General features: G+C 44.8%; 1 protein-coding gene across 2 annotated transcripts in view; it reads left to right on the forward strand.

Annotated features, from left to right (window-relative positions):
• Positions 1-679: 679 nt before the first annotated feature.
• LOC110532909 (rho GTPase-activating protein 6) overlaps positions 680-21,235 on the forward strand; it is a 131,829-nt gene continuing 111,273 nt past the window's right edge. For both annotated transcript variants that reach the window (XM_036987294.2, XM_090183504.1), the window contains exon 1: positions 680-1,179. In XM_036987294.2, coding sequence (XP_036843189.1) covers positions 1,156-1,179 — 24 coding nt within the window. In that variant the 5' untranslated portion in view covers positions 680-1,155. The remainder of the gene's footprint in view (positions 1,180-21,235) is intronic.

The raw sequence follows: 21,235 nt of genomic DNA on the forward strand, positions 1-21,235 counted from the left end.
CCAATGGGTTCTGCTAGTCTTTAATAGTTGATTCTATGATTTGTATTTGATAATGTATATCTTGCTGCTGTTTGTTCTTTGTTATGGTGCCAAAAATATTGGATAAGTGGTTTACCGATACATCTCTGTTTTGGAAATATAACTCTTCGTGTTGTTGTTTGTTAGAGTTTTCAAATTTTTCCAGAAGTGTTTAGAGTCTATGGATTCTTCAATTACGTTGAGCTGATTTCTGACGTGCTGTTCCTTCTTTTTCCATAGTGTATTTCTGTATTGTTTTAGTGATTCACCATAGTGAATGTGTAGATTCAGGTTTTCTGGGTCTCTATGTTTTTGGTTGGATATGTTTCTCAATTTCTTTCTTAGGTTTTTTGTTCTTCATCAAACCATTTGTCATTGTTGTTAATTTTCTTCCGTTTTCTGTTTGACATTTTTAGATTTGATAGGGAAGCTGAGAGGTCATATATACTGTACTGTTTAGATTTTCTACTGCAAAGTTTACACCTTCACTATTAGAGTGAAATGTTTTGTCCAGGAAGTTGTCTAAAAGGGATTGAATTTGTTGTTGCCTAACTGTCTGTCTCTCTCTCTCTCTCTCTCTCTCTCTCTCTCTCTCTCTCTCTCTCTCTCTCTCTCTCTCTCTCTCTCTCTCTCTCTCTCCACGCTTCCTGTTTCTTAACGCACAGTGTACACCGCGCGTTATCTGTCACATAACACACACTCTTTCTCTCTCACAATACACATGCGGTGGCCGCAAATGCAGGAAGCACAGCTCTATCATCAGACAGTGGAAACACAACCACAACATGCAGGGCTGAAGCTGTTCGTTCACTGAAGGACAACTCTACTGACCAATAGTTGTTGTTTTTACAGATGAGAAGGAGAGAGAAGAAACACTTACTGTCTGAGACCTGAGAAGAAAGGAAAGGAGAAGAGGATATAGTAAATGAGAGATACTTTACTGCTTTCTCTGAGACCTGAGGAGAAGAGAAGAGAGGAGATGATATAGTAAAAGAGAGATACTTTACTCCTTTCTCTGAGACCTGAGGACAAGAGAAGAGAGGAGACAAGAAGAGACAGTCTTTTTCTGTTATGATTTTAGTCTCTGATGGAGGATGTTCTTCAGTGATGCAGATGTAACAGCCTGTGAGTCAGGACATGCAATTCTACTACGTGTACGTGGTAAGTCTGTGTGTGTGTTGGTGTGTGTGTGGTGGTGTGTTTGTGTATCTAAACTAGCACACTACTTAGAATTAAGCAATGTATTGCTAGGTATGAACAGTAGTGTGTTGGGTAGTAACAGTAGTGTACTGGTATGAACAGTAGTGTACTGGTATGAACAGTAGTGTGTTGGGTATCAACAGTAGTGTACTGGGTATAAACAGTAGTGTACTGGGTATAAACAGTAGTGTACTGGGTATCAACAATAGTGTACTGGGTATATACAGTAGTGTACTGGGTATAAACAGTAGTGTACTGGGTATAAACAGTAGTGTACTGGGTATCAACAATAGTGTACTGGGTATATACAGTAGTGTACTGGGTATAAACAGTAGTGTACTGGGTATAAACAGTAGTGTACTGGGTATCAACAATAGTGTACTGGGTATAAACAGTAGTGTACTGGGTATAAACAGTAGTGTACTGGGTATCAACAATAGTGTACTGGGTATCAACAGGAGTGTACTGGGTATCAACAATAGTGTACTGGGTATCAACAGGAGTGTACTGGGTATATACAGTAGTGTACTGGGTATCAACAATAGTGTACTGGGTATCAACAGGAGTGTACTGGGTATCAACAGTAGTGTACTGGGTATCAACAATAGTGTACTGGGTATCAACAGGAGTGTACTGGGTATCAACAGTAGTGTACTGGGTATAAACAGTAGTGTACTGGGTATCAACAATAGTGTACTGGGTATCAACAGGAGTGTACTGGGTATCAACAATAGTGTACTGGGTATCAACAGGAGTGTACTGGGTATATACAGTAGTGTACTGGGTATCAACAATAGTGTACTGGGTATCAACAGGAGTGTACTGGGTATCAACAGGAGTGTACTGGGTATCAACAGTAGTGTACTGGGTATAAACAGTAGTGTACTGGGTATAAACAGTAGTGTACTGGGTATAAACAGTAGTGTACTGGGTATCAACAGTAGTGTACTGGGTATAAACAGTAGTGTACTGGGTATCAACAGTAGTGTACTGGGTATAAACAGTAGTGTACTGGGTATAAACAGTAGTGTACTGGGTATAAACAATAGTGTACTGGGTATCAACAGGAGTGTACTGGGTATCAACAGTAGTGTACTGGGTATAAACAGTAGTGTACTGGGTATAAACAGTAGTGTACTGGGTATAAACAGTAGTGTACTGGGTATAAACAGTAGTGTACTGGGTATAAACAGTAGTGTACTGGGTATAAACAGTAGTGTACTGGGTATAAACAGTAGTGTACTGGGTATCAACAATAGTGTACTGGGTATCAACAGGAGTGTACTGGGTATCAACAGTAGTGTACTGGGTATAAACAATAGTGTACTGGGTATCAACAGGAGTGTACTGGGTATCAACAGTAGTGTACTGGGTATCAACAGTAGTGTACTGGGTATAAACAATAGTGTACTGGGTATCAACAGGAGTGTACTGGGTATCAACAGTAGTGTACTGGGTATCAACAGGAGTGTACTGGGTATCAACAGTAGTGTACTGGGTATAAACAATAGTGTACTGGGTATCAACAGGAGTGTACTGGGTATAAACAATAGTGTACTGGGTATCAACAGTAGTGTACTGGGTATAAACAATAGTGTACTGGGTATCAACAGGAGTGTACTGGGTATCAACAGTAGTGTACTGGGTATAAACAATAGTGTACTGGGTATCAACAGGAGTGTGTTGGGTATCAACAGTAGTGTACTGGGTATCAACAATAGTGTACTGGGTATCAACAGGAGTGTACTGGGTATCAACAATAGTGTACTGGGTATCAACAGTAGTGTACTGGGTAGTAACAGTAGTGTACTGGGTATAAACAGTAGTGTACTGGGTAGTAACAGTAGTGTACTGGGTAGTAACAGTAGTGTACTGGGTATAAACAGTAGTGTACTGGGTATAAACAGTAGTGTACTGGGTATCAACAATAGTGTACTGGGTATCAACAGGAGTGTACTGGGTATCAACAGTAGTGTACTGGGTATCAACAATAGTGTACTGGGTATCAACAGGAGTGTACTGGGTATCAACAATAGTGTACTGGGTATAAACAGTAGTGTACTGGGTATAAACAGTAGTGTACTGGGTATCAACAATAGTGTACTGGGTATCAACAGGAGTGTACTGGGTATCAACAGTAGTGTACTGGGTATCAACAATAGTGTACTGGGTATCAACAGGAGTGTACTGGGTAGTAACAGTAGTGTACTGGGTATAAACAGTAGTGTACTGGGTAGTAACAGTAGTGTACTGGGTAGTAACAGTAGTGTACTGGGTATAAACAGTAGTGTACTGGGTATAAACAGTAGTGTACTGGGTAGTAACAGTAGTGTGCTGGGTATATACAGCAGTGTACTGGGTAGTAACAGTAGTGTGCTGGGTATATACAGCAGTGTACTGGGTAGTAACAGTAGTGTGCTGGGTATATACAGCAGTGTACTGGGTATCAACAATAGTGTGTTGGGGATATACAGTAGTGTACTGGGTAGTAACAGTAGTGTGTTGGGGATATACAGCAGTGTACTGGGTAGTAACAGTAGTGTGTTGGGGATATACAGTAGTGTGCTGGGTAGTAACAGTAGTGTGCTGGGTATATACAGTAGTGTACTGGGTAGTAACAGTAGTGTACTGGGTATAAACAGTAGTGTACTGGGTAGTAACAGTAGTGTGCTGGGTATATACAGCAGTGTACTGGGTAGTAACAGTAGTGTGCTGGGTATATACAGCAGTGTACTGGGTATCAACAATAGTGTGTTGGGGATATACAGTAGTGTACTGGGTAGTAACAGTAGTGTACTGGGTATAAACAGTAGTGTACTGGGTAGTAACAGTAGTGTACTGGGTATAAACAGTAGTGTACTGGGTAGTAACAGTAGTGTACTGGGTAGTAACAGTAGTGTACTGGGTATAAACAGTAGTGTACTGGGTATAAACAGTAGTGTACTGGGTAGTAACAGTAGTGTGCTGGGTATATACAGCAGTGTACTGGGTAGTAACAGTAGTGTGCTGGGTATATACAGCAGTGTACTGGGTAGTAACAGTAGTGTGTTGGGGATATACAGTAGTGTGCTGGGTAGTAACAGTAGTGTGCTGGGTATATACAGTAGTGTACTGGGTAGTAACAGTAGTGTGTTGGGGATATACAGTAGTGTGCTGGGTAGTAACAGTAGTGTGCTGGGTATATACAGTAGTGTACTGGGCATGAACAGTAGTGTGCTGGGTATATACAGAAGTGTACTGGTATCAACAGTAGTGTGTTGGGTATCAACAGTAGTGTGTTGGGTATCAACAGTAGTGTGTTGGGTATGTAACAGTAGTGTGCTGGGTATATACAGTAGTGTGCTGGGTATATACAGTAGTGTACTGGTATGAACAGTAGTGTGTTGGGTATCAACAGTAGTGTGTTGGGTATCAACAGTAGTGTGTTGGGTATATACAGTAGTGTGCTGGGTAGTAACAGTAGTGTGCTGGGTATATACAGTAGTGTACTGGGTATATACAGTAGTGTGTTGGGTATCAACAGTAGTGTGTTGGGTATCAACAGTAGTGTACTGGGTATATACAGTAGTGTGTTGGGTATCAACAGTAGTGTGTTGGGTGTCAACAGTAGTGTACTGGGTATATACAGTAGTGTGTTGGGTATCAACATTAGTGTGTTGGGTATCAACAGTAGTGTACTGGTATCAACAGTAGTGTGTTGGGTATCAACAGTAGTGTACTGGGTATGAACAGTAGTGTACTGGGTATCAACAGTAGTGTACTGGGTATATACAGTAGCCTATTTGTGACTCCACGTCAACTACTCATAGTATGTTCTGCTAGGAGTTAGCTGCTGTCTGTCTTCACATTATCATGATCACAGTTCATATTGTCTTTACGGCATCTTACTACCAGTGGGGGCTACTGAGGGGAGGACGGCTCATAATAATGGCTGGAATAGAGTATCTCCTTCAATGAAACACAATAAACCTCAGGGGTAGTTTCATCAGCCTCTGGAACAATATTGAATGGCTGGCAACTGTGAATGAAATTCTTACAAAGTATGTCTTGCATTTTGCACCTGAGGAGCTGCTCGCCTTTTTAATATTGCAAGGAGAACCTGCTTCTATTCATGAGAATTAATTTTATACATAAAGCACATTTCAGGCACCCAAGGCACAACTCAACATGATAAAAAAAAAAGTACAACAAATCACTGAAGTCACGATATTAAAAACAGACCGTGCACAGATGCAAAGCACATTGTTTTACAATGTGTTTTTGTAAGTATGATTTCATTACAAGGAAAAGTGTTTTTCTAATGATTATTTAAGATTATTACACTTTAAAGGATAAACAGTAGTTTCTGTTTCACCCCCTGGAGTCAATGTCTGATTAGCCTAATAAAGAGTTTTACAACTTCCCTCTGGGAGGATCAGTGACATGAAATCTCTCCTCTTAAACGGATTTATGGCTCATTGAAGTGAATGAGCGACCGCATGCTGCCGCTTGTAGTGGAGAGGGGATGAAACCATGGCCCTTACATTGCTACATGTAGATCAGGACCTGTGGAGCGCCTCTTGACGACTTTCTCCAGGAGTGTGTTTTTCTGTGTGTCTTTCTGAACCTCCACCCTCCACCACTAACAATCTAACCCTCCACCACTAACAATCTAATCCTACACCACTGACAATCTAACCCTCCACCCTCCATCACTGACAATCTAACCCTCCACCACTGACAATCTAACCCTCCACCACTGACAATCTAACCCTCCACCACTGACAATCTAACCCTCCACCCTCCAACACTGACAATCTAACCCTCCATCACTAACAATCTAACCCTCCACCACTGACAATCTAACCCTCCACCCTCCATCACTGACAATCTAACCCTCCATCACTAACAATCTAACCCTCCACCACTGACAATCTAACCCTCCACCCTCCAACACTGACAATCTAACCCTCCATCACTAACAATCTAACCCTCCATCACTGACAATCTAACCCTCCACCACTGACAATCTAACCCTCCTCCCCCCACCACTGACAATCTAACCCTCCACCACTGACAATCTAACCCTCCACCCTCCACCACTGACAATCTAACCCTCCACCCTCCATCACTGACAATCTAACCCTCCACCCTCCATCACTGACAATCTAACCCTCCACCACTGACAATCTAACCCTCCACCCTCCACCACTGACAATCTAACCCTCCACCCTCCATCACTGACAATCTAACCCTCCACCACTGACAATCTAACCCTCCACCCTCCACCACTGACAATCTAACCCTCCACCCTCCACCACTGACAATCTAACCCTCCACCCTCCATCACTGACAATCTAACCCTCCACCCTCCATCACTGACAATCTAACCCTCCACCACTGACAATCTAACCCTCCACCCTCCACCACTGACAATCTAACCCTCCATCACTGACAATCTAACCCATCACCACTGACAATCTAACCCTCCACCCTCCACCACTGACAATCTAACCCTCCACCCTCCACCACTGACAATCTAACCCTCCACCCTCCATCACTGACAATCTAACCCTCCACCACTGACAATCTAACCCTCCACCCTCCACCACTGACAATCTAACCCTCCTCCACTGACAATCTAACCCTCCACCCTCCATCACTGACAATCTAACCCTCCACCCTCCATCACTGACAATCTAACCCTCCTCCCCCCACCACTGACAATCTAACCCTCCACCACTGACAATCTAACCCTCCACCCTCCAACACTGACAATCTAACCCTCCACCACTGACAATCTAACCCTCCACCACTGACAATCTAACCCTCCTCCACTGACAATCTAACCCTCCACCCTCCATCACTGACAATCTAACCCTCCTCCACTGACAATCTAACCCTCCACCCTCCACCACTGACAATCTAACCCTCCACCCTCCATCACTGACAATCTAACCCTCCACCCTCCATCACTGACAATCTAACCCTCCACCACTGACAATCTAACCCTCCACCCTCCACCACTGACAATCTAACCCTCCACCCTCCATCACTGACAATCTAACCCTCCACCACTGACAATCTAACCCTCCACACTCCACCACTGACAATCTAACCCTCCACCCTCCACCACTGACAATCTAACCCTCCACCCTCCATCACTGACAATCTAACCCTCCACCCTCCATCACTGACAATCTAACCCTCCACCACTGACAATCTAACCCTCCACCCTCCACCACTGACAATCTAACCCTCCATCACTGACAATCTAACCCTCCACCACTGACAATCTAACCCTCCACCCTCCACCACTGACAATCTAACCCTCCACCCTCCACCACTGACAATCTAACCCTCCACCCTCCATCACTGACAATCTAACCCTCCACCACTGACAATCTAACCCTCCACCCTCCACCACTGACAATCTAACCCTCCTCCACTGACAATCTAACCCTCCACCCTCCATCACTGACAATCTAACCCTCCACCCTCCATCACTGACAATCTAACCCTCCTCCCCCCACCACTGACAATCTAACCCTCCACCACTGACAATCTAACCCTCCACCCTCCACCACTGACAATCTAACCCTCCACCACTGACAATCTAACCCTCCACCCTCCAACACTGACAATCTAACCCTCCACCACTGACAATCTAACCCTCCACCACTGACAATCTAACCCTCCTCCACTGACAATCTAACCCTCCACCCTCCACCACTGACAATCTAACCCTCCACCCTCCATCACTGACAATCTAACCCTCCACCCTCCATCACTGACAATCTAACCCTCCACCACTGACAATCTAACCCTCCACCCTCCACCACTGACAATCTAACCCTCCACCCTCCATCACTGACAATCTAACCCTCCACCACTGACAATCTAACCCTCCACACTCCACCACTGACAATCTAACCCTCCACCCTCCACCACTGACAATCTAACCCTCCACCCTCCATCACTGACAATCTAACCCTCCACCCTCCATCACTGACAATCTAACCCTCCACCACTGACAATCTAACCCTCCACCCTCCACCACTGACAATCTAACCCTCCATCACTGACAATCTAACCCTCCACCACTGACAATCTAACCCTCCACCCTCCACCACTGACAATCTAACCCTCCACCCTCCACCACTGACAATCTAACCCTCCACCCTCCATCACTGACAATCTAACCCTCCACCACTGACAATCTAACCCTCCACCCTCCACCACTGACAATCTAACCCTCCTCCACTGACAATCTAACCCTCCACCCTCCATCACTGACAATCTAACCCTCCACCCTCCATCACTGACAATCTAACCCTCCTCCCCCCACCACTGACAATCTAACCCTCCACCACTGACAATCTAACCCTCCACCCTCCACCACTGACAATCTAACCCTCCACCACTGACAATCTAACCCTCCACCCTCCAACACTGACAATCTAACCCTCCACCACTGACAATCTAACCCTCCACCACTGACAATCTAACCCTCCTCCACTGACAATCTAACCCTCCACCCTCCATCACTGACAATCTAACCCTCCTCCACTGACAATCTAACCCTCCACCCTCCATCACTGACAATCTAACCCTCCTCCACTGACAATCTAACCCTCCATCACTGACAATCTATCCCTCCACCCTCCACCACTGACAATCTAACCCTCCACCCTCCATCACTGACAATCTAACCCTCCTCCACTGACAATCTAACCCTCCATCACTGACAATCTATCCCTCCACCCTCCATCACTGACAATCTAACCCTCCACCACTGACAATCTAACCCTCCACCCTCCATCACTGACAATCTAACCCTCCTCCACTGACAATCTAACCCTCCACCACTGACAATCTAACCCTCCACCACTGACAATCTAACCCTCCACCACTGACAATCTAACCCTCCACCCTCCACCACTGACAATCTAACCCTCCATCACTGACAATCTAACCCTCCACCACTGACAATCTAACCCTCCATCACTAACAATCTAACCCTCCATCACTGACAATCTAACCCTCCACCACTGACAATCTAACCCTCCTCCCCCCACCACTGACAATCTAACCCTCCACCACTGACAATCTAACCCTCCACCCTCCACCACTGACAATCTAACCCTCCACCCTCCATCACTGACAATCTAACCCTCCACCCTCCATCACTGACAATCTAACCCTCCACCACTGACAATCTAACCCTCCACCCTCCACCACTGACAATCTAACCCTCCACCCTCCATCACTGACAATCTAACCCTCCACCACTGACAATCTAACCCTCCACCCTCCACCACTGACAATCTAACCCTCCACCCTCCACCACTGACAATCTAACCCTCCACCCTCCATCACTGACAATCTAACCCTCCACCACTGACAATCTAACCCTCCACCCTCCACCACTGACAATCTAACCCTCCTCCACTGACAATCTAACCCTCCACCCTCCATCACTGACAATCTAACCCTCCACCACTGACAATCTAACCCTCCACCCTCCACCACTGACAATCTAACCCTCCATCACTGACAATCTAACCCTCCACCACTGACAATCTAACCCTCCACCCTCCACCACTGACAATCTAACCCTCCACCCTCCACCACTGACAATCTAACCCTCCACCCTCCATCACTGACAATCTAACCCTCCACCACTGACAATCTAACCCTCCACCCTCCACCACTGACAATCTAACCCTCCTCCACTGACAATCTAACCCTCCACCCTCCATCACTGACAATCTAACCCTCCACCCTCCATCACTGACAATCTAACCCTCCTCCCCCCACCACTGACAATCTAACCCTCCACCACTGACAATCTAACCCTCCACCCTCCACCACTGACAATCTAACCCTCCACCACTGACAATCTAACCCTCCACCCTCCAACACTGACAATCTAACCCTCCACCACTGACAATCTAACCCTCCACCACTGACAATCTAACCCTCCTCCACTGACAATCTAACCCTCCACCCTCCATCACTGACAATCTAACCCTCCTCCACTGACAATCTAACCCTCCACCCTCCATCACTGACAATCTAACCCTCCTCCACTGACAATCTAACCCTCCATCACTGACAATCTATCCCTCCACCCTCCACCACTGACAATCTAACCCTCCACCCTCCATCACTGACAATCTAACCCTCCTCCACTGACAATCTAACCCTCCATCACTGACAATCTATCCCTCCACCCTCCATCACTGACAATCTAACCCTCCACCACTGACAATCTAACCCTCCACCCTCCATCACTGACAATCTAACCCTCCTCCACTGACAATCTAACCCTCCACCACTGACAATCTAACCCTCCACCACTGACAATCTAACCCTCCACCCTCCACCACTGACAATCTAACCCTCCATCACTGACAATCTAACCCTCCACCACTGACAATCTAACCCTCCACCACTGACAATCTAACCCTCCATCACTGACAATCTAACCCTCCTCCACTGACAATCTAACCCTCCACCCTCCATCACTGACAATCTAACCCTCCTCCACTGACAATCTAACCCTCCATCACTGACAATCTATCCCTCCACCACTGACAATCTAACCCTCCACCACTGACAATCTAACCCTCCACCCTCCATCACTGACAATCTAACCCTCCTCCACTGACAATCTACCCTCCACCCTCCATCACTGACAATCTATCCCTCCACCACTGACAATCTAACCCTCCACCACTGACAATCTAACCCTCCACCCTCCATCACTGACAATCTAACCCTCCACCCTCCATCACTGACAATCTAACCCTCCACCACTGACAATCTAACCCTCCATCACTGACAATCTATCCCTCCACCACTGACAATCTAACCCTCCACCACTGACAATCTAACCCTCCACCCTCCATCACTGACAATCTAACCCTCCATCACTAACAATCTAACCCTCCACCACTGACAATCTACAGAGCAAACACAACAACAAATGTGTTACTGTTCTGATACTTTTGGAGCCTCACTTTATATAGACCAGGTGCACAACAAACATCTTACTTCCCTGTCACTTCTGATTCTTCTTAGACACTGTCTGTTCTCTCAGTGGCTTCTTAGACACTGTCTGTTCTCTCAGTGGCTTCTTAGACACTGGCTGTTCTCTCAGTGGCTTCTTAGACACTGTCTGTTCTCTCAGTGGCTTCTTAGACACTGTCTGTTCTCTCAGTGGCTTCTTAGACACTGTCTGTTCTCTCAGTGGCTTCTTAGACACTGTCTGTTCTCTCAGTGGCTTCTCAGACACTGTCTGTTCTCTCAGTGGCTTCTTAGACACTGTCTGTTCTCTCAGTGGCTTCTCAGACACTGTCTGTTCTCTCAGTGGCTTGCTGGCCTGTTGCTATTTACAATCAGTTGTTTCCCAATTATTTTCCCAGTGGTTTCCCAAATCCCATCATGCTTGTAGCCAATGCAGGTTTTAAATGCAATGTTACCGCAGTCGCTGAGATCACATTCAGGATGCAGATGTCGGCTCAACTATTAATGACCTCTAAAGATCAAATCCGCATTTGTGGAAACAATGCCACTGTTCTAGCTAGCACCTTTGTTATTATCTTGGTTTTGTTGATGAGGAGAGGATCATCCAGCAGAATGGTAATAGCAAAAATCAAACTGTTCTATCTCACGTGCAATTATGTCAGAGGGAGAAAAAAACAGTGTTTGTTTACGGTACCTTTTGTTGTTGTTGTAAAATCCCAAACAGACGTTTCACAATTAAGGATTCAAGCTTTAAACGTCAAGTGCGTTATAATGCAGCTCTAGAGAGGATCCAAATAAATCCCAGCCTTACTGTATTGACTGCTCTCTTACTGCTATATTTACACTATCAAAAATTAAATCTCTTACCATTTTACCGTAATTACACTATTGGTAGAGTATGAGCCAGAATCCAACAGAGTCATCTCCCTAAATACTTTCTACAACGGTAATGATCGTAAATCTAGCTTTTCCTGTAATCCACTAGAGGTAGAGAGAGGAGTGGATGTGAGGGAGGGATGGAGAAAGAGAGAGAAGGAGAGAGAGGATGGAAAGTGGGGGTGAGAAGGAAAAAGGGAGAGAGAGAGAGAGAGAGAGAGAGAGAGAGGGAGAGGTAGAGAGTAGTGGATGTGGGGGAGAGAGAGGGAGGGAGAGGAGGGAAAGTGGGGGTTGGATGGAAAGAGAGATGAGGGAGAAAGAGGAGGGAAAGTGGGGGAGGGATGAGAGAGAAAGATAGAGAGATAGATGGATCTCTCAAGAGTTAGAGAGAGAGAGGAGAGAAGTGGAGGAGGTACAGAGAGAGGCAGAGACGGAGAGATGGAGGAGAGAGGAGTCTAGGTCTAAATGGGACTTCAATGGTCTCACCCTGTTAAAAGTTGAGGTTGAAAATACCTCAGCTAATGAGGATAAATCAACTATCCACTCCTATTACGACTCTATGGGACTAGACAACTCTTCTTGATTCAGTGCCAACACACACACACACACACACACACACACACACACACACACACACACACACACACACACACACACAGCATCACAGCGGCCTGCAGTACTGTATGTTCTTCCAGTGTCTCTCTGGGCGATGAGTCTCTCTTCCTTCTGATCACTCAATTCCATTGTGTGTGTGTGTATGTGTGTGTGTGTGTCTGTCTGTCTGTCTGTCTGTCTCTGTGTGTGTGTGTGTGTGTCTGACTCCCTCTTTGTGTGTGTGTGCCTGTGTGTCTGTCTCTGTTTCTGTGTGTGTGAGTGCGGTACTTGCACCACGGTCTGTGTGTCCCAGTGTCGATGTATTGTGCATATTGTTCAGGACCAGATATGAGTCACTGAAGGGAGATCAGGTATCGTACTGGGATTAGAGACTTAGCGGTTGAACATGATGACAAATCAAAAATCTTAAATGCAAAAATAGATCATGATATCATGAAGGAAAGGTGACAATACAAGACACCAACGTTTTTGGCATCAAGCCATCATCATCATCATCATCATCAAATCAAACCAAATTGTATTAGTCACATGCGCCAAATACAACAGGTAGACCTTGCAGTGAAATGCTTACTTACAAGCCCCTGACCAACAATGCACTTTTAAAAAATATGGATAAGAATAAGAAGTAAAAGTAACAAGTAATTAAAGAGCAGCAGTAAAATAACGATAGTGATACTATATACAGGGGGGAAACGTGTGCGAAAGTCAATGTGCGGGGGCACCGGTTAGTTGAGGTAATATGTACAGTACATGTACAGTTGAAGTCGGAAGTTTACATACACTATGGCCAAATACATTTAAACTCAGTTTTTCACAATTACTGACATTTAATTCTAGTAAAAATTACCTGTCTTAGGTCAGTTAGGATCACCACTTTATTTTAAGAATGTGGAATGTCAGAATAATAGTAGAGAGAATGATTTATCTCAGCTTTTATTTCTTTCATCACATTCCCAGTGGGTCAGAAGTTTACATACTCTCAATTAGTATTTGGTAGCATTGCAGTTAAATTGTTTAACTTGGGTCAAATGTTTTGTGTATGTAGCCTTCCACAAGCTTCCCACAATAATTTGGGTGAATTTTGGCCCATTCCTCCTGACAGAGCTGGTGTAACTGAGTCAGGTTTGTAGGCCTCCTTGCTCGCGCAAGCTTTTTCAGTTCTGCCCACACATTTTCTATAGGATTGAGGTCAGGGCTTTGTGATGGCCACTCCCACACCTTGACTTCGTTCTCCTTAAGCCATTTTGCGACAACTTTGGAAGTATGCTTGGGGTCATTGTCCATCTGGAAGACCCATTTGCAACCAAGCTTTAACTTCCTGACTGATGTCTTCAGATGTTGCTTCAATGAATCCACATCATTTTCCTACCTCATGATGCCATATATATTGTGAAGTGCACCAGTCCCTCCTGCAGCAAAGCACCTCCACAACATGATGCTGCCACCCCCGTGCTTCACCATTTGGATGATGTTCTTCGGCTTGCAAGCCTCCCCCTTTTCCCTCCAAACATAAAGATGGTCGTTATGGCCAAACAGTTCTATTTTTGTTTCATCAGACCAGAGGACATTTCTCCAAAAAGTACGATCTTTGTCCCCATGTGCAGTTGCAAACCGTAGTCTGGCTTTTTTATGGCGGTTTTGGAGCAGTGGCTTCTTCCTTGCTGAGCGGCCTTTCAGGTTATGTCGATATAGGTCTCCTTTGTACTGTAAATATAGATACTTTTGTACCTATTTCCTCCAACATCTTCACAAGGTCATTTGCTGTTGTTCTGGGATTGATTTGCACTTTTCGCAACAAAGTATCTAGGAGACAGAATGCGTCTCCTTCCTGAGCGGCATGACAGATGTGTTTGTACAGATGAACGTAGTGCCTTCAGGCATTTGAACATTTCTCCCAAGGATGAACCAGACTTGTGGAGGTCTACAATTATTTTTGTAGACCTTGGCTGATTTATTTTGATTTTCCCATGATGTCAAGAAAAGAGGCATTGAGTTTGAAGGTAGGCCTTGAAATACATCCACAGGTACACCTCCAATTGACTCAAATTATGTCAGCTAGCCTATCAGAAGCTTCTAAAGCCATGGCATCATTTTCTGGAATTTTCCAAGCAGGTTAAAGGCACAGTCAACTTAGTGTATGTAAACTTCTGACCCACTGGAATTGTGATTCACTGAATTATAAGTGAAATAATCTGTTAGAAAAATAAATTGTTAGAAAAATAAATTGTTAGAAAAATGACTTGCACAAAGTAGATGTTCTTACCAACTTGCCAAAACTTTGTGGAGTGGTTGAAAAACAAGTTTTACTGACTCCAACCTAAGTGTGTGTAAACTTCCGACTTCAACTGTAGGTAGAGTTTTTAAAGTGACTATGCATAGATGACAACAACAGAGAGTAGCAGCGGTGTAAAAGGGTGGGGGGGAGCAATGCAAATAGTCTGGGTAGCCATTTCATTATGTGTTCAGGAGTCTCATGGCTTGGCGGTAGAAGCTGTTTAGAAGCCTTTTGGACCTAGACTTGGCGCTCTGGTTCTGCTTGCCGTGTGGTAGAAGAGAGAACAATCTATGACTTGGGTGGCTGGAGTCTTTGACAATTTTTAGGGCCTTCCTCTGACACCGCCTGTTATAGAGGTCCTGGATAGCAGGAAGTTTGGCCCCAGTAGTACACACACTCTCTGTAGTGCCTTGCGGTTGGAGGCCGAGCAGTTGCCATACCAGGCAGTGATGCAACCAGTCAGGATAATGTCCATGGTGCAGCTGTATAACCTTTTGCGGATCTGAGGACCCATGCCAAATCTTTTCGGTCTCCTGAGGGGGAATAGGTTTTGTCGTGCCCTCTTCATGAATGTCTTGCTGTGCTTGGACCATGTTAATTTGATGGTGATGTGGACATCAAGGAACTTGAAGCTCTAAACCTACTCCACTACAGCCCCGTCGATGAGAATGGGGGCGTGCTCGCTTCTCTTTTTCCTGTAGTCCACAATCATCTCCTTTGTCTTGATCAAGTTGAGGGAGAGGTTGTTGTCCTGGCACCACACGGCCAGGTCTCTGACCTCCTCCCTATAAGTTGTCTCATTGTTGTCGGTGATCAGGCCTACCACTGTTGTGTCATCAGCAAACTTAATGCTTGGTCGTGCAGTCATGAGTGAACAGGGAGTACAGGATGGGACTGAGCACTCACCCTTGAGGGGCCCCTGTGTTGAGGATCAGCGCGGTGGGTGTGTTGTTACCTACCCTTACCACCTGGGGGCGGCCCGTCAGGAAGTCCAGGATCCAGTTGCAGAGGGAGGTGTTTAGTCCCTGGGTCCTTAGCTTAGTGATTGATGAGCTTTGAGGGTACTATGGTTTTGAACGCTGAGCTGTAGTCAATGAATAGCATTCTCACATAGGTGTTCCTTTTGTCCAGGTGGAAAAGGGCAGTGTGGAGTGCAATAGAGATTGCATCATCTGTGGATCTGGTGAGGCGGTATGTAATTTGGGTGGGTCTAGGGTTTGTGGGATAATGTTGATGATGTGAGCCTTGACCAGCCTTTCAAAGCACTCCATGGCTACAGACGTGAGTGCTACTGGTCGGTAGTCATTTAGATAGGTTACCTTAGTGTTCTTGGGCACAGGCACTATGGTGGTCTGCTTAAAACATGTTGGTATTACAGAATCGGACAGGGAGAGGTTGAAAATGTGAATGAAGCCATGCTCGCAGTACATGTCCTGGTAATCCCTGGCTCTGCAGCCTTGTGAATGTTGACCTGTTTAAATGTCTTACTCACATCAGCTGTGGAGAGTCTTCCGTAACAGCTGGTGCTCTCATGCATGTTTCAGTGTTACTTGCCTCGAAGCGAGCATAGAAGTAGTTTAGCTCGTCTGGTAGGCTTGTGTCACTAGGCAGCTCTCGGATGTACTTCCCTTTGTTGTCTTGAATGGTTTGCAAGTCCTGCCACATCCGACATGTGTCAGAGCCGGTGTAGTACGATTCGATCTTAGTCCTGTATTGACGCTTTGCCTGTTTGATGGTTCGTCGGAGGGCATTGTGGGATTTCTTATGGGCTTCCGGGTTAGAGTCCCGCTCCTTGAAAGCGGCAGCTCTAGCCTTTAGTTCAGTGCGAATGTTGCCTGTAATCCGTGGCTTCTGGTTTGGGTATGTACGTTCGGTCACTGTGGGGACGACGTCATCGATGCACTTATTGATGAAGCCAATGACTGATATAGTTTCCTGTCAATGCCATCGGAGGAATCCCGGGACATATTACAGGGACATCTGCTTCATCTGAAATGTTTTTATTGATCTAATCACTGGTGCTTACTGCTTACATTTTTTGCTCGTAAGCAGGAATCAGGAGGATAGAATTATGGTCAGATTTGCCAAATGGAGGGCAGGGGGGGGGGGGGGGGGTTGTATGCTTCTCTGTGTGTGGAGTAAAGGTGGTCCAGAGTTTCTTTTCCTCTGGTTGCACATTTAACATGCTGGTAGAAATTTGATAAAACGGATTTAAGTTTCCCCGCATTAAAGTCATCATCATCTTCCTCATCATCATCATCATCATCATCATCATCATTACCATTAAGCCATCATCATCATCATCATCATCATCACCATCAAGCCATCATCATCATCACCATGACCATCCTCCTCCTCCTCATCATAATTCCCATCACCATCAAGCCATCATCATCATCATCATCATCGCCATCTACATCCCCATCTTCCTCATCAAGCCACCATCATCATCATCATCTTCCTCATCCTCATCATCATAATCAAGCCATCATCATCACCAACATAACCATCATCATCATCCTCATCCTCATCATGACCATCATCATCATCATCCTCATCCTCATCATCATAATCAAGCCATCATCATCACCACCATAACCATCATCATCATCCTCATCCTCATCATGACCATCATCATCATCATCCTCCTCATCCTCATCATCATAATCAAGCCATCATCATCACCACCATAACCATCATCATCATCATCATCATCATGACCATCATCCTCAGCATCATCATCACCATCATCATCATCCTCATCCTCACCATCATCATCATCACCATCATCATCACCATCATAACCATCATCACCATAACCATCCTCATCACCATCATCAGCACCATCACCATCATCATCACCATCATCCTCATCACCATCATCATCACCATCATCCTCATCACCATCATCATCACCATCATCCTCATCACCATCATCATCATAACCATCATCATCATCATCACCATCATCATCACCATCCTCATCATCATCTGTGTAAAATCCGATATTATAACATCTACCGTTCCTTACAAAAGTATTCCTCCCCCTTGACGTTTTTCATATTATATTGCATTACAACCTATTATTGAAAAGGATTTGGGGGGGATTTCATGTAATGGACATACACAAAATAGTCCAAATTGGTGAAATGAGATGAAAAAAATGACTTGTTTAAAAAAATAAAAATAAAAAAACAATGGAAAAGTGGTGTGTGTATATGTATTCATCCCCTTTGCTATGAAGCCCCTAAATAAGATCTGGTGCAACCAATTACCTTCAGAAGTCACAAAATTAGTTTAAAAAAAGTCCACCTGTGTGCAATCTAAGTGTCACATGATCTGTCACATGATCTCAGTATATATATACAACTTTTCTGAAAGGCCCCAGAGTCTGCAACACCACAAAGCAAGAGGCACCACCAAGCAAGCAGCACCATGAAGACCAAGGAGCTCTCCAAACAGGTCATGGACAAAGTTGTGGAGAATTACAGATCAGGGTTGGGTTCTAAAAAACTTTGAACTTTGAACATCCCACGGAGCACCATTAAATCCATTATAAAAAAATTTAAAGAATATGGCACCACAACAAACCTGCCAAGAGAGAATTCCAAGAGGGAATTAATCAGAGAGGCAACAAAGAGATCAAAGATAACCCATAAGGAGCTACAAAGCTCCACAGCGGAGATTGGAGTATATGTCCATAGGACCACTTTAAGCTGTACACTCCACAGAGTTGAGCTTTATGGAAGAATGGCCAGAAAAAAAGCTATTGCTTAAAGAAAAAAATAAGCAGACATGTTTGGTGTTCGCCAAACGGCATGTGGGAGACTCCCCAAACATATTGTCAGGTGGAACAAAAATGTAGCTTTTTGGCCATCAAGGAAAAAGCTATGTCTGGCGCAAACCTCTCATCACCCAGAGACACCCAACACCTCTCATCACCCAGAGAAGACCATCCCTACAGTGAAGCATGGTGGTGGCAGCATCATGCTGTGGGGATGTTTTTCATCGGCAGTGACTGGGAAATTCCTAAGTGAAACCTGTTACAGTCTTCCAGAGATTTGAGACTGGGACGGAGGTTTACCTTCCAGCAGGACAATGACCCTAATCATACTGCAAAAGCAACATGAGTGGTTTAAGGGGAAACATTTAAATGTCTTGGAATGGCCTAGTCAAAGCCCAGACCTCTATCCAATTGAGAATCTGTGGTATGACTTAAAGATTGCTGTACACCAGCAGAACCCATCCAACTTCAAAGAGCTGGAGCAGTTTTGCCTTGAAGAATGGGCAAAAATCCCAGTGGCTAGATGTGCCAAGACATACCCCAAGAGACGTAATGCTGTAATTGATGCAGAAGGTGGCTCTACAAAGTATTTACTTTGACGGGATGAATAGTTATGTACGCTTAAGTTTTTTGGGCTTATTTCTTGTTTGTTCACAATAAAAAAATATTTTGCATCTTCAAAGTGGTAGGCATGTTGTGTAAATCAAATGACCCCTCCTCCCCCCCAAAAAATGGATTTTAATTTCCAGGTTGTAAGACAACAAACTAGGAAAAGTGCCAAGGGGGTGAATACTTTCGCAAGCCACTGTAAGCAGAGTATACATTGTTGGTTGCTAAAGGAAATGTTTCAGTTAATCTCATCTGTGTACTGAAACAGCAGTTTTGATGATAAAGAAGCATCCTTATATTGGATTTCTATTATCCTCAAAGAGAGTTTGAGTATCTCTTTGCTCAGTCAGTTGTTGTCGTTCATGTTTGGATGGTGAGCCACCCAGAAGCATCGCTTTGGGGCTGAGAGGTGGAGAGCAACACAGTTGTTGTGGTTCATGGTTGGATGGGGAGCCACCCAGAAGCATCGCTTTGGGGCTGAGAGGTGGAGAGCAACCCAGTTGTTGTCGTTCATGGTTGGATGGTGAGCCACCCAGAAGCATCGCTTTGGGGCTGAGAGGTGGAGAGCAGCCCAGTTGTTGATTGTTCCTGACTCACAATGCTTGACTTGCTGTACTTAACCTACTTTACGTAAGAGATGTTAAGACTCCCAGTGTCAGCAGACCCAACATCAAAGCCCCTTCTCCGATAGTTTTCCCATTTCCCCTCTATTCCCAATGGAGGAATTACCGCCGGATCCAAAATGGCGTCCGACTCTCTGTAGCTTTCATCACAAGATGGATGGCCATCCAGGGAACTGAGGCATGGTCTGCCATAGTAGGTGGCAGGTAGCCTAGTGGTTAGAGCATTGGGCCAGTAACCAAAAGGTTGCTGGATTGAATCCCCAAGCTGACAAGGTTGTTCTGCCCCTGAACAAGGCAGTTAACCCACTGTTCCCTGGTAGGCTGTCATTGTAAATAAGAATTTGTTCTTATCTGACTTGCCTAGTTAAATAAAGGTTACATTTAAAAATATATATATAATAATTATTCTAATGACCTCTTTCTATTTACCTATGATCTCTTCCTGTCCATCAGTTATTGGACAATCTGGTGTTCTATCTATGGTCTGGTTATACAGTGCATTCGGAAAGTGTTCAGACCCCTTCATTTTTTCCACATTTTTTTTAACGTACAGCCTTATTCTAAAAATGTCAACAAAAAATGATTCCCTCATCAATCTACACACAATACCCCATAATGACATCACAATACCCCATAATGACAAAGCAAAAACTGTTTTTTAGACATTTTAGAAAATGTATTAAAAAATCACATTTAAGTATTCAGACTCTTTACTCAGTACTTTGTTGAAGAACCTTTGGCATCGATTACAGCCTCAAGTCTTTTTGGGATTTGACGCTACAAGCTTGGCACACCTGTATGTGGGGAGTTTCTCCCATTCTTCTCTGCAGATCCTCTCAAGCTCTGTCAGATTGGATGGGGAGCGTCACTGCACAGCTATTTTCAGGTCTCTCCAGAGATGTTTGATCAGGTTCAAGTCCGGGCTCTGGCTGGGACTTGACACTCAAGGACATTCAGAGGCTTAGGACACAGCCACTCCTGCGTTGTCTTGGCTGTGTGCTTAGGGTCGTTGTCCTGTTGAAAGGTGAACCTTCACCCCAGTCTGAAGTCCTGAGCGCTCTGGAGCAGGTTTTCATCAAGGATCTCTCTGTACTTTGCTCCGTTCATCTTTCCCTAGATCCTGACCAGTCTCCGAATCCCTGCTGCTGAAAAACATCCCCACAGCATGATGCTGCCACCACCATGCTTCACAGTAGGATCGTAGTGGCCAGGTAACGAGCGGTG

The sequence above is a fragment of the Oncorhynchus mykiss genome, chromosome 9, assembly GCF_057628025.1.
Source record: "Oncorhynchus mykiss isolate SJ-2025 chromosome 9, ASM5762802v1, whole genome shotgun sequence".
Taxonomy (NCBI): Eukaryota; Metazoa; Chordata; class Actinopteri; order Salmoniformes; family Salmonidae; genus Oncorhynchus; species Oncorhynchus mykiss.